This window comes from Phascolarctos cinereus, unplaced genomic scaffold (assembly GCF_003287225.1).
Source record: "Phascolarctos cinereus isolate Bilbo 61053 unplaced genomic scaffold, phaCin_HiC Scaffold_5;HRSCAF=322, whole genome shotgun sequence".
Lineage (NCBI taxonomy): Eukaryota > Metazoa > Chordata > Mammalia > Diprotodontia > Phascolarctidae > Phascolarctos > Phascolarctos cinereus.
This window is the reverse complement of record NW_027555958.1, coordinates 444,737,025-444,751,311: the sequence shown is the minus strand read 5'-3', so window position 1 is coordinate 444,751,311 and position 14,287 is coordinate 444,737,025. Positions and strand designations below refer to the sequence as shown.

Sequence of the window (14,287 nt, the reverse complement as noted above, 5' to 3'; positions counted from 1 at the left end):
CTTCTAGCCAGTGTACTTGAGTAGACAGGAACTAAGATTGTTTGAACAACTCTGAAAGGATTGTCCCAGGAAGTAATAGCAAGAAGCATTATCCAGCAGAGACTGGATCCAGCAGCTGGAGAGTGACAGTTGGTTGAGATTAAGTAGCTCGGTTGTCCAGTGCGTAGAGGACTAGACTTTAGCTCCCGAATTTCTGCCTCAGACACTAGCTGTGTGTCCTTGAGCAAGTCACTTAAAACTTTCTTTGAGGATAATAATACCTGCCTTCCAGGGCTGAGATGTTGTTGTTCAGAAGTGTCCAATTCTCTGTGACTGAATTTGAGGTTTTCTTGGCAAAGATACTGGAGTGGTTTGTCATTTCCTTTACTAGCTTATTTTACAGATGAGGAAACTGAGGCAAACAGGGTAAAGTGACTTGTTCAGGATCACACAGCTAGTAAGAGTCTGAGGCTAGATTTGAACTCAGGAAGAGGAGTCTTCCTGACTCCAGGCCCAGCACTATATATATGCATTACACTACCTACCTGCCTGCCCCTACCATTTGCCAGGCACTGTGCTAAGCACCAGAGGGGATACAAGTACAAGTCTGCCTTCAGGGAGCTCTCACCCCAATGGAGGAAAATGCCACAGAAAGGGAGGTGGGGGGCAGTATGTGTGATTTTTTTTTTAGGCAATTGGGGTTAAGTGACTTGCCCAGGGTCACATAGCTAGTAAGTGTCAAGTGTTTGGTCTGAGGTCATATTTGAACTCAGGTCCTCCTGACTTCAGTCAGGGCCAGTGCTCTATCCACTGTGACAGTTAACTAGCTGCCCTTATACATGACTTTTAAGTCCCAGGAGGCTTGGTTCCAGGCAAGATAAGGCCTATCACAGACTTATCAGACAGAGCCCAGAGTCCCAGTGGCAGAGTTCTGGAGGAAGGGGGCTGATGAAGAAGCTGGGGGAAATATGGGCAGCATGGTTTAGAAATGGCCAGGACATGTTATGACTGTAAATATCACACATCTTTTACAACACAATAGCTTGTACTAACATCTCGGCTACAACTTGAAGAATAACCTAAAAGGAAAATATGAATGCAGAATTCCTTGAAATTCACCCAAGTAACCTTGAAGGGGAGTTAGCCAGAGGACAAATTCCAAAGGCTGGAGCCATCTATTTTGAAAAGGCCATTGCCAAGGGTTCAGAATTTGCCTCTAATGAAACAACATTAGTTAAATGATTCTCCCCCTCTCCCTCAATGGCTAAAACTCCATCCATTTTTAATCAAAACACAAAACAGAGAAACCCTTTATGCACCAGACCTCCTACACAGTCCTCCACTATCCCAGCTTCCCATAGACTTAATCCCTAACAAATTGATGGTGGGAGAAAAAAAAGGAACGGATCTGGGTGGAGTGCGGCAGGAACCACTCCCCATGAGTCAGCTGTAAATTTAATTCAAATTCCCAGTCTCCCTCGGCTCTTTGCTTAGGATGGTTACTCTCAAGATGAGTACTGCCCCTGGAAACCACGGTGGGAAACAGGTAAGACCTTGAAATATTTACCTGGAAATTAAAATTATTTCTAAAAATGAAAGGTTTGTGTTTGAGTAAGAATTTGTAGTCTCTGTTTATTCTGAAAAAGGAAAAAAATAACACACAGGAGCTGAAGCTTTTGCTTCTCATGTTTCATTTTAAGAATTTACTTCATCTGATTTGCTCCAGGGGGTGGAGGATAGCCAGGAATTCATTTGTCTAATGGCAAGCCTGCAGGGAAGGTGGCTTTTCATAATTCCAGACCATCTTGTCATTCTTGCTATAACGCGTAGCTAATAATCTTGGAGGAAGGGTCACAGTAGAGCCTAGTGGGTATCTGGGCTTCCTTCAGCTTTATTGGAGAGCACCACTGTCTAAGGAAAATGATTTGTTCCCTTAATAATCACAGGGCAGAGCTGCTCTCCAAGATGTAAACCTATCCTGGGCGTTATCAGTCAGTCCGACAATAAGCATTTATTAAGCACCGTCACCTCCCTGATGTCATGGTCCTCTTCCAGAATGAAGGACAAATAATAGTAACAACACCAACAACAATCATGCTGCAGGCACTTCGCTAAGCTCTGGGGATATCAAAAGAGGCGAAAAACGGTCCCTGCACGCAGGGAGCTTTCCATGATGTCAAACTCAAAGCGAGGGGGAGGAGGAGCACAATCTAAGGTACAAACCATTTACAGGTGATGCACTGCAGTTGTGACTTAGAATCATTGAACTCAAAGAAGCTTAGACTCTACAAGGAATCTTTAGGGGAGGGGCTTTCAAAATGAAAACTTCAATTTTATTTTAACCCTTTTTTGAGGGAAGGGTATGTGATTTCATTGATATGGGGAACCCTTGGGGTAAACAACAACAACAACAACAAAACCAACAAAAAAATCCCTCCACAGAGCAGCAACTCATCAGTCACTTTAGGGAATCATAGATTTAGAACTAAAAGGGACCTCAGAGAAGAACTAGGAGGAACCTCAGAGATCTTCCAGTCCAGGGGTTCTTAACCTGGGATTCCTAAAGTGGATACGTTTGGACTTGGAAGCAGCAAAACCTGAATTCAAATACTGCCTCAGATACTTATTAGCTGTGTGACCCTGGACAAGTCACTTAGTCTCTCTTAGCCTCAGTTTCCTCATCTGTAAAATGGGAATGATAATAATGGCACCCATCTTATAAGGACCAAAAGAAATAACTTATGTAAAGTACTTCGCAAACCTTTTAAAGTGTTATATAAATATTATTATCATTGTTGTTATTATTTCAAGGGGTCCAAGAACTTGGAAACTTTAATATTTTGAAAATTACATTTCAATATAATTGGTTTCCTTTGTAATCTTGTGTATTTTATTTTATGCTTTTAAAACATTATTCTGCATCGGGGTCTATGACACAGAAAAAGGTTAAGAACTTTTGATCTAATCCAATCCACTTCTTTGACAGAAGAGGAAACTCTTGCCCAGGGTTTAAATGACCTGCCCCCAGTTACACAGATATTAATACACTGTGGGATCCCAATTTGAACCCACATCCTCCAACTCCAAATACAGGACTCCTTCTGCTCCACTTGACATCCCATTTAAGTGACCACAATGGCAGGTGTCGTTAGCCAAAATGGGGAAAATTTTGAATTTCAAGGCAATTCATTACCAAGGAAATGGAATGAACTATCTCTCCCTAAATTGCCTGGGTTTATACTTTTCCCTGTGATTAGGATTGCAAACTGAACCCTTGAGCAAACTCTCCATGTGCAAAATGGGCTCATTTAATTAGCTGGGTAAATTTAATCTGGTATAACCTAGGCCCTCTTTCTTTGACTTATTTTCACCTGGACCCTGAATGATGGTGATTCAGGGATGGAGGCTGGCAGAGTGGTTTCTGATGATGATCCTGGTAGACAGAAGGTGATTGTCTTTCCCCCCTCGCTGGGGGTCTCAAAATGTGCTCATAATGGGAAGAAGTCTCCTGGGAGGAGAAAGGCGGACAAGACCCATATGCTGCAGTATTCAGGGCTGGATTCTCCCCTTCCTTCCTCTATACTCCTTGGATTTAGACTTTGGCATTTCTATGAGCTCGACAAGAGTAACCAAGATACTGCTGCAGTTAATGAAGATGAAGATATAAACAGGTGAATAAAACTCCCAAGACCAGCCCTGCAGGAGAGATCTGGGCTCTGGAGCAGAGACAAGAGTGGGAACAGAGACAAGAAAGGAGCCTGAGTTGCTGAGACTACCTGCCAACTATTGGGAATCCTGTTGGGTTGGTTAGCCGGAAGAGGGAGATTTCCATCTGATTTCCATTTCTTCCTCTCCTGATTTCCTTTATTAAGAGTCTGAGATCCTGACACAAGGTGCAATACTCTCTTTACGTATTTCTTTCCACTAGCTATGGGTATGTGTGGTTGGGAATCCCCCCAGTCACATCCAAAGATCTAGGAGGGGAAATGAGAAGAGACAACTAGATGGTTCAATGGATAGAACACTGGGCCTGGAGTAAGGAAGATCTGGGTTCAAATCTGGCCTGAGACACTTACTGGTTGTGTGACCCTGGGCAAGTCATTTAGCTTCTGTTTGCCTTAATCCACTGGAGAAGGAAATGGCAAACTACTCCAGTATTTTTTGCCCAGAAATGGACATTGCCATGAATATGGTCCACAGGGTCAAGAAGAGTTGGATCTGAACAACTGTCTAGTGTGGGAGCAAGTATAAAACAGAATGATTTCCTTTCACGTTATGCTGTATACAATGAACTATATGACCACAGCATGCTGAGATGTTGAATCTAGCTGGGAGAGACCCAGATGGGCTTAGTCAGTCAACTTCTGTTGTCATTGTTCAGTCATTCACTTGTGTCCGATTCTTCATGACCCCATGGACCATTGCATTGAAGGACCTTCTGTCCTCCAAGTCTGTCCAAGTTCATGTTCATTGCTTCCATGATGCTATCTATCCTTCACATCCTCTGCCATCCCCTTTTCCTTTTGCCTTTAATCTTTCCTAACATCAGGGTCTTCTCCAACAAGTTAGTCAACTAGCTGCTGTTTGTCCTTCATTCTCAAAGAGGACCATGACATCAGGGAGGTGATGCCATGACATGGAAGTGAATTGGATTATGTACCTACTGTATGCCAGGCACTATGCTAAGCCTGGAGATACAGAGAGGCACTGCTTTTAAGGAGTTCACAGTCTAATGTGACAACAGACAAACTACTACGTACAAACAAGATATATATACAAAGGAAAAACATTGAAATTAAGGAGGACTCTCATAGAAGGTGGAACGTTAGCCAAGACTTAAAGGAAGCCAAGGAAGCTAGGAGGCACAGATGAGAAGGGAGACTCATGAGCTAGATATGATTATAAATTTTATATTTTAACATTCTGCATCATATTTCACTTTTTCTCCTAGACTGGTTTTGGGCCCAGATGTTGGGGGGTTAATCAAAACACTTAGAGTTGTAGCTGAAGCCATGGACTCATTTAGGGCAGGGGAGGAGGCTAGGAACCTGCAGGCTGGGAGCATTCTGATGCCTAGAAGGGCTACTGCAGCCTTTGAAGGAGACTCTGCTGCCACTGGCCAGGGGAAAATTGCCTGGGTTGCTGGGGTAGGCGCTCACATAAAGTACCACCTGATGGGCAACTCAAATATTGCATGAATTAATTAATTCAGTGACAGACAGTCTTCCTTGAGGTTTAACAAACACTGTACTTGAGCTGCAGGTTAAACTGCTTGAACTAGTATCCCACTTATTAGTAAGTTTTTAAGGTTTCTCTCTCTTAGGCAAACTAGACAGTGTTTCCTATCGTATAACTAACTTTTTTTTTGTTTTCTGTTGTTTAGTCGTTTTCAGTCACGTCTAACTCTTTGTGACCCCATTTGGGGTTTTCTTGGCAAAGATACAGGAGTGGAGGGGCAGCTAGATGGCGCAGTGGATAGAGCACCGGCCCTCGAGTCAGGAGGACCTGAGTTCAAATCCGGCCTCAAGACACTTGATACTTACTACCTGTGTGACCCTAAGCAAGTCACTCAACCCCAATTGTTTGCTATTTCCTTGTCTAGCTCATTTGATAGATAAGGAAATGAAGGCAAACAGGCATAAGTGACTTGCCCAGGATCACACAGCTCGTAAGTATCTGAGGCCAGATTTGAACTCACAAAGATGAATCTTCTTGACTCCAGGCCTGGTGCTCTATCCACTGTACCACCTGTCTGCCCCATAACTGACCTCAGTACCCAACCATAGCAAGAGTAAGAGAATGAGGAAGAAAGAGAGAGAAGAAGGAAGAAAGATGATCATCTTATCTCTACCCCACTACAGAGGCAACTTCATGCAGAAATGGAAAGTTGGTTGAGATGGTACCAGGGCAAAGAGCTGCTGTAAAGCGTTCATATTGATGTTAATGCATGCTGAAGGCATGGGTATCAGCAATTGTGTCTAAACCCTTCCTATGTTTTGTAGGAAGGAACTAGCCTCACGAAATTAGGATCATGGTTTTGGAGCTAGAAGCAACCTTACCTAGCAATTATCTACTCCCACCCCCTAATTTTATAGGTGAGGAAACTAAGGCCCAAAAATCTTGGTCAAGTCATTTGCCCAAGTAGCAGAGCTGGGATTTGAACCCAGGTCTTCCTTCCTTCCTTCCTTCCTTCCTTCCTTCCTTCCTTCCTTCCTCTCTCTCTTCCTTCCTTTCTTTCTTCTTTTCTTCCCTCCTTGCTTTCTTTTTAAAATAATATTTTATTTTCCCCCTATTTAGATATAAAAACAATTTTTAATATTCAGTGTTTTTGTTTTTAGTTTTGAGTTCTAAATTATATCCTTCCTTCCCCTCTCCCTGAGACAGTAAGTGATCTGATATTGGTTACATGTGTGCAATCATGTAAAACATTTCCATATTAGTTATTTTGTGTAAGAAGACAGGAAGGAAGGAAGGGAAGGAAGGAAAAAAGGAAGAAAGAAAGAGAAAAATAGTTTGCTTCAGTCTGCATTCAGACAATATCAGTTCTTTCTCAGAAAGTGGATAGCATTTTTCATTGTGAGTCCTTTGAAATTGTCTTTGCTGTACTGCTGAGAATAGCTAAGTCATTCACAGTTGATCATTGTACAATGTTGCTATTACTGTGTACAATGTTTTGCTGGTTCTGCTCACTTCACTTTGTATCAGTTCTTATACATTTTTCCAGGTATTTCTGAAATCATCTTGCTTGCCAGATCTTTCTTCAAATGTAGAGATCTCTTCACCATTCCATGCTGCCTCCACTGAGCTCTTCATAAATCTATCTATGGGGCTTTAGAACAATAGTTCTGGCTTTTCCTGGAATATGATTAGGATGACCTGGCCCATTAGAATGGCCTTCAATGACACTCGCTTCAAGTGTCTCTGTCTTCAGGACTTAAAGGAAAATAGAAACACGTCCAAGTCCTTTGGGCGGACAAGATTTCTTTTCCAATAACAGCTAATACTTTCATAAAATAGCTAGCTTTTATATGAGCACTTTAAGGTTTGCAAAATGCTTTACATATGTTAACTCATTTGATATACTTTTTTTTTACATCAGAAGGTCTCCTAGCTTCTTATAAGGTCATAGGTAAGAGGAAGGGGTCATCTAACCCAACTCCTCATTTCACAAATGAGGAAACTGAGGCCCAGGGCAATTAGGTGATGTAGTAGGTAGAGAACTGAGCCTGTCCAGTGAGCCAGTCCATGGTGATACTGTGATGTTATGTGATAAAGCAGGTGGCAGAAGGGTTGTCTAGTCCTCTCTTTAGAACGATGAATAAGTGAATGGATGAGTCTGAACCATTTGTGGGGAGGCTGCCACTGACCGCTGCATAGGCTTTGCTATGGTTCTGTTCTGCACACTATTGTCCTAAGCAGTAGCAACTCCTCTACCACCCAATATTTATTAAGTACTTACTGTGTACAAAAGATTATATTTGGCTGTAGTCAAAATTATGTTGTCTTATGAATCTTATAATTTAATGTACAATTCCATGTGATAATTGCAATTGAGCATTAACAGTAGGGGAAGAAATTTGCTGTCCAAAGACCTGATTTAAATCTTGGCTCTGCCACTTACTAATTAGTAAGTGACCTAGGGGAAATCACTTGACCTCTCTGGGTCTCAGTTTCCACATCCTTCTATTTTGGGGATTGGATTTTTACTGTTGTTCATTTGTTTTTCAGTTGTGTCTGACTCTTTCTGACCCCATTTGGGGTTTTCTTGGCAAAGATACTGGAGTGATTTGCCCTTTCCTTCTCCAGTTCATTTTATTGATGAGCAAACAGCGTTCAGTGAGTTGCTCAGGGTCACACAGCTAGGAAGTGTCTGAGGATTGGACTCCGAGATATTATATCTGATCCTTAGGTAAAGCTTTAAAGTTTGCAAAATGCTTTATTTGCATTCCCTCATTTGATCCTTGAAACAACCCTCTGGGGTAGGCGCCAAAAACATTAACATCCAAATTCAAATACCAGATTTCCTTGTCTCCAAGTTTAGCACTCTAGCCATTATAGTACCCTGTCTCTCATTAATGACTTTTAAGGTATTTTCCAGCACTGATATTCTGTGATTAGATGAAAACAAAGAGCAGTATGAGGTCTAAAGGGTAAGGTGATATTGATCCCAAGGATCAGGGAAGGATTCCTTGAGAAGGTAACATTTGAGTCAGATTTTAAAGATGGGGGTAGGGGTAATGTGCGATTTTGATTATATAAACTCTTTTTAAAAATTGCACAAACAAATCCAATGCAGCTAAAATTATAAAGGAAACAGTTAACTGGGATTTTTTTCCCCTACAAATTTCTTTGCTAAAGGTCTCTTTTCTTTTCTTTTTTCCTTTCTTTTTTTTTGGGGGGGGGGGAGGCTAGGCAATGGGGTTAAGGGACTTGCCCAGGATCACACAGCTAGTAAGTGTCAAGTGTCTGGGGTCATATTTGAACTCAGTTCCTCCTGACTCCAGAGCTGGTGTTCTATCCACTGCTCTATCCATTGCTGGTGCTCTATCTAGCTGCCCTGTACAGGTCTCCTTCCTAATAAGAAAAATAGCTGTTACTCAATTGAAAAGTGATAAATGGATAGGAAGAGGCAATTCTCAAAGGAAGAAACCCAATCTATTTATAGCCATATGAGAAAATGCTCCAAATTACTAATAGCGAAATGCAAATTAAAGCAACTCTGTGGTTCCACTTTACACCCATCAAGGTTAGCAGAGTTGACAAAGAAGGAAAATGTCAAATGTCGGAGGAATTTTGGGAAAACGTGTACATTAATGTATCAATGCAGCTGTGAATTGGTATGGCCATTGTGGAAAGCAATTTGTGACTAAGCCTGGAAACTTACTAAGCGGTCTCTAATTTATGACCCAGTGATGCCACTATTAGGTCTATACCCCCAAAGACATCAAAGAAACAGGAAAAGGGCCCATATGTAAAATATATATATACACACACATATATATACATATCTATATATATACACACACACACACACACACACATATATATTTATTTATTTATTTATTTATATATATAATATATATTATATAATATATATATATATATATATATATATATATATATATTTATTTATTTATAGCAATTCTTTTTGTTGTGGTAAAGAACTGGAAGCTAAGGGGATGACCATAGACCGGGGAATGGCTAAACAAATTATGGTATCTGAATATAATAGAATACTATTGTCTCATCAGGAATAATGAAAAATATAGTTTTAGAGAAACCTGGGAAGAGTGAAGTGAGCAGAATCAGATGAACAAGTTGTACCAGAACAATAATATTGTAAAGACAAACAACACCGAACAATTTGAGAACACAATGACCAATCATAATTACAGAAGATTGATGATAAAGAATACTACCTGGCTCTTCAGAGAGATAATAGACTAAATATACAGAATTAAAGACACATTTTTGGATGTGGCCAAAAATGGGGGTGTATGTGTATGTGTGTGTATGTGTGTGTGTGTGTGTGTGTATGAATATAAATATGTATATACATATGTGTGTATATGTATATACACATTTTTTTTGCTTTAGCATGCATATTTATTATAAGGGTTTTGTTTTTCTTTTCCAGTGGAGGAGGGAGAGAAGTAGGATGTGAAAGGGAAAAAATATATGCTTGATAATTTTTTTAAAATAAAAGATGGGAGAAAATTCAGCAGGAAAATAGGAGAAAGAAAATTCCAGCCATAGGGTAAAGCATGGACAAGGGTTTGAGAATACAGTAACTGATATCATAAATATATCTTTCAAGTTATCATCCTATACCTGTCTTCCTTTTAAACTCCTACAAAAAGCTATCATTTCTTATTGCCTCTATGTTCTCTTTCTTTTTTTTAAATTTTTTAAATTAATTTATTTTGATTTATCAACAATCACTTTCATATGCTTTTGAGTTTAAAATTTTTCTCCCCCTCCCTCTGTACCTCCCTCCCCATCTCCCTCCCCAAGACAGCATACAATCTGATATAGGCTATACATATACATTCCTATTAAACATATTTTCACACTAGTGATGTTGTAAGTAAGAATTAGAACCAATAGGAGGAACCACCAGAAAGAGGAAACAAAATTCAACAGAAGAGAAAAAAATAGCAAACAGTATTCTTCTATCTGCATTCAAATTCCATAGTTCTTTCTTTGGATGGGGACAGCATCTTCCATCAGTAGTTCTTTGGAGATGTCTTGGATCCTTGCATTGCTGAAAGGAGATAAATCTGTCAAAGTTAGGCATCGAACACTGTGGATGTTACTGTGTACAACGTTCCTGGTTCTGCTCACTTCACTCAGCATCAGACCATATAAGTCTTTCCAGGTTTTTCTGAAGTCAGCCTGTTCATCATTTCTTATAGTACAATAGTATTCCATTACATTCATACACCACAGCTTGTTCAGCCATTCCCCAATTGATGGGCATCCCCTCAATTTCCAGTTCTTTGCCACCACAAAAAGAGCTGCTATGAATATTTTGGCACATGTGAATCCTTTTCCCATTTGTTTGATCTCTTTGGGATACAGACCTAGAAGTGCTATTGCTGGGTCAAAGGGTATGCACATTTTTATAGCCCTTTGGGCATAGTTCCAAATTGCTCTCCAAAATGGTTGGATCATTTCACAACTCCACCAACAATACATTAGTGTTCCAAATTTCCCATATCTTCTCCAACATTTATCGTTTTCCTGTTTTGTCATGTTGGCCAATCTGATAGGTGTGATGTGGTACCTCAGAGTTGTTTTGATTTGCAATTCTCTAATCAATGGTGATTTAGAGCATTTTTTATGTTCTCTTTCTTGATTGCTTCTTGAACCTTTTAAAAATTTAATTATTTTCAATGAACAAAAATCTATTATTTCTCAATTTTTGTGATCTGGCTTACCACTTTACTATTCAACTTAAACAGAATGACCAATGATCTCTTAATTGTCAAACCTGATGGACTTTTTTTTTTTTTGGTGAGGCAATTGGGGCTAAGTGACTTGCCCAGAGTCACACAACCAGTGAGTGTTATGTGTCTGAGGCTGGATTGAACTCAGGTCCTCCTGAATCCAGGGCTGGAGCTCCATTCACTGTGCCACCTAGCTGCCCCTGTGATGGACTTTCAAAAATGCTCCTCCTCCACCTGTCTGCATTATTTGATGCATAAAGTACCCAGTATGAAAAGATGGATCATTGACTACCTGCCCATATTGGGCACTCTCACTTCCTTGGCTTATTGTGACAGTGCTTCCTCTTGCTTTACTTCTTTTTTTTTTGGTTGGGCAATGGGCTGTGTGACTTTCCCAGGGTCACACAGCTAGTAAATGTTATGTGCCTGAGGCCAGATTTGAACTCAGGTCCTACCTCGCTGCCCCTATTGCTTTTCCTCTTCCATTTGATTGCTGTTTCCTGTTCTATTTTGCTGATTTATCATCCATATCTTGTCCCCTCATTGTGGGAGGTATCCCACGCCTCTGTCCTAGGCCCTCTTCTTTTTCTAAACTGTCTCACTTGGTAACCTCATTAGTTCCTTTGGGTTTAATGATCATTTCTATGCAGACAATTCCCAAGACTATATGTCAATCATTTCTTGTTTCCTATGTGCCAGACACTACACCAAGTTGTAGTTTGTCCTTTGTTTCCAAAGAGGACCAATGACATCATGGGGAATATCTTGACTTGTTTGTGAAATGAGATTAAGTGAGGCAGAGCTGCACAAAGTTGGTAGTCTCCCTCTGTCCCCCTGAGTCATTGAAGTCCAGTGGCAGGACAAAAGTCAAGACCACTGGCGATGGTCTGGGATGCAGTGGATGACCTTGGTGTCTCTGATGTCTGATCAGGCTCCACGTGCTCTACGGTACCTGCTTTAGTCACCTTCATGTTTGTAGGAACAAATCATAGGGTGCCCAGTACTGGGGATACAAAAAAAGTACCTTCCCTCAGGGAGTTTACACTCAAATGGAGAAGATAACACATACAAAGACATGGAGACGTGTGTGAGGAATAGCACAAGAATACAATTCTTGAATTGTAGAGTGTGTGAAGGGGAGTAAGGTGTAACTCCATTTTTCCAGATAGGAAAGATAGGAAGGGGTTAGACTGTGAAGAACTTTAAATGCCAAAGAAAAGAGTTTATATTTGATTCCAGAGGTAAGAAGTAGCCATGGATGTTTATTGAGGAGGAGGATGACATGGTAAGATCCACATTTTAGGAAAATCACTTTGGTAACTACATGGAAGATGATTTAGAAAGTGGTGAGACATGAGGTAGATAAACCAATTAAGGAGCTATTGCAACAGACCAGGCTAAAGGACTCAGAGGTGGTTGCTGTGTCAGTAAAGAGAGGGGCCATATACAAGAGATGTGGTAGAGATACAATTAACAAGATCTCGCAGTTGTTTGGAGGGTGACACCAAGGTTGTAAAACTGAATAATTGGAAGGACAGTGGTGGCAATGGGAAATTTGGAAGAGGGGCAGGTTTTGGAGAAAGGATAAGGAATGTTGTTCGAGACATATTGAGTTTAAGATGTCTATGGAGGCAGCCTTACTCTGCCTTTTTTTACTCTGCCTTTATTATAAACATATGAGAGTCATCTTCACAGAGATCATGGTCCCTTTCCTGAACTTTAGTCACACATCATCAACTACCTGTTGGACATTTTGACCTGGATGTCCTATTTGCATCTCAACTCAACATGTCCAGAACAGAACTTGTTATGTTTCTCCAAACCCACCCCTCTTCTGAACTTCTCTATCTTTGTAGAGGGCTGTACCATCCTTTCAGTCACCCAGGTTCACAATCTTGACTTTATCCCTGACTCCTATCTGTTTCTGACCCCACCTATCTAGTTGCTGAATCTTTTCACTTTTAGCTTCACAAGATTTCTTGGTCTGTCCTTTTCTCTCTACCTGTAAGACCAACATTCTCACCTAAATTATACTAATCTCTAGCATAGAAGAATTACACTAGTGTAAAATTCTAGTAATCTCTAGTATAGAAGAACTATTATTTCTCCCCTTTCCAATTTACCCACTGTGGAGCTGCCAAAGTGATTTTCTTAAAAGTGCTGGTCTTTTATGTCATGCTCGTACTCAAGAAACTCCAATGGCTATGTATTGCCTTTACAATTGAAGATAATAACAATAATAGCTAACATTTATGTAGCACTTATTGTGTGCCAGGCATTGTGCTAACCTCTTTACAATTATTATCTAATTTCCACATTAGTCATATTGTGAAAGAAGAATCAGAACAAAAGGAAAAAACAAAAAAAAAAGAGAGAGAAAAATAGCATGCTTCGATCTGTATGCAGACTCCATAGTTCTTTCTCTGGATGTGGATAGCATTTTCCATCGTGAGTCTTTTGAAATTGTCTCAGATCATTGCATTGCTGAGAAGAGCTAAGTCTATCTGTTAAAGTTGGTCATCACACAATGTTGCTGTTACTATGTACAATGTTCTCCTGGTTCTACTCACTTCGTTCAGCATCAGTTCACGTAAGTCTTTCCAGGTTTTTCTGAAATCTGCCTGCTCATCATTTCTTATGGAGGAATATGAATTACATTCATATACCATAACTTGTTCAGCCATTCCCCAATTGATGGACATCCCCTCAATTTCCACCACCCCGGGAGGAAGGTGCTATCTTTATCCCCATTTTATAGTTGAGGAAACTGAGATGTGAAGAGGTTAAGTGAATTCCCTCTGTTTGGCATTTAAAAGCCCTTTAGCTGTGTGACCTTGGGCAAGTCACATTGAATAAATACTTATTGATTGATGAAAGTAGAAAGGTCAGAGAAGCCTTCTTTGGTTTCACCCTTCCAGCTCCATCATCAATTTATCCTATCCTTTCCTGCACCACAATCACCCCCTTCATCACCTTACTTCTCTCCTCAAAAGAGCTAACAGTTGAACTCTTTTCCTAAAGAATTATTTATTTATTTTTCGTTTTCAGCATTCACTTTTATAAGATTTTGAGTTCTAAAATTTTTCCCCCTCCTTTCCTTCCCAAGATGGCAATCTTATATAGGTTATTTATGTATAATCATATTAAACATATTTCCACATTAGTCACATTGTGAAAGAAGAATCAGAACAAAAGGAAAAAACAAAACAAAAAAAGAGAGAGGAAAAATAGCATGCTTCGATCTGTATGCAGACTCCATAATTCTTTCTCTGGATGTGGATAGCATTTTCCATCGTGAGTCTTTTGGAATTGTCTCAGATCATTGCATTGCTGAGAAGAGCTAAGTCTATCTGTTAAAG

General features: G+C 40.1%; 1 protein-coding gene across 1 annotated transcript in view; it reads left to right on the top strand.

Moving 5' to 3' along the window:
- The first annotated feature begins 1,434 nt into the window (after positions 1-1,434).
- Positions 1,435-14,287, top strand: part of EVI5 (ecotropic viral integration site 5) — a 229,952-nt gene continuing 217,099 nt past the window's right edge. The window contains 1 exon segment of the mRNA XM_020975429.2: positions 1,435-1,525. Coding sequence (XP_020831088.1) covers positions 1,475-1,525 — 51 coding nt within the window. The 5' untranslated portion in view covers positions 1,435-1,474.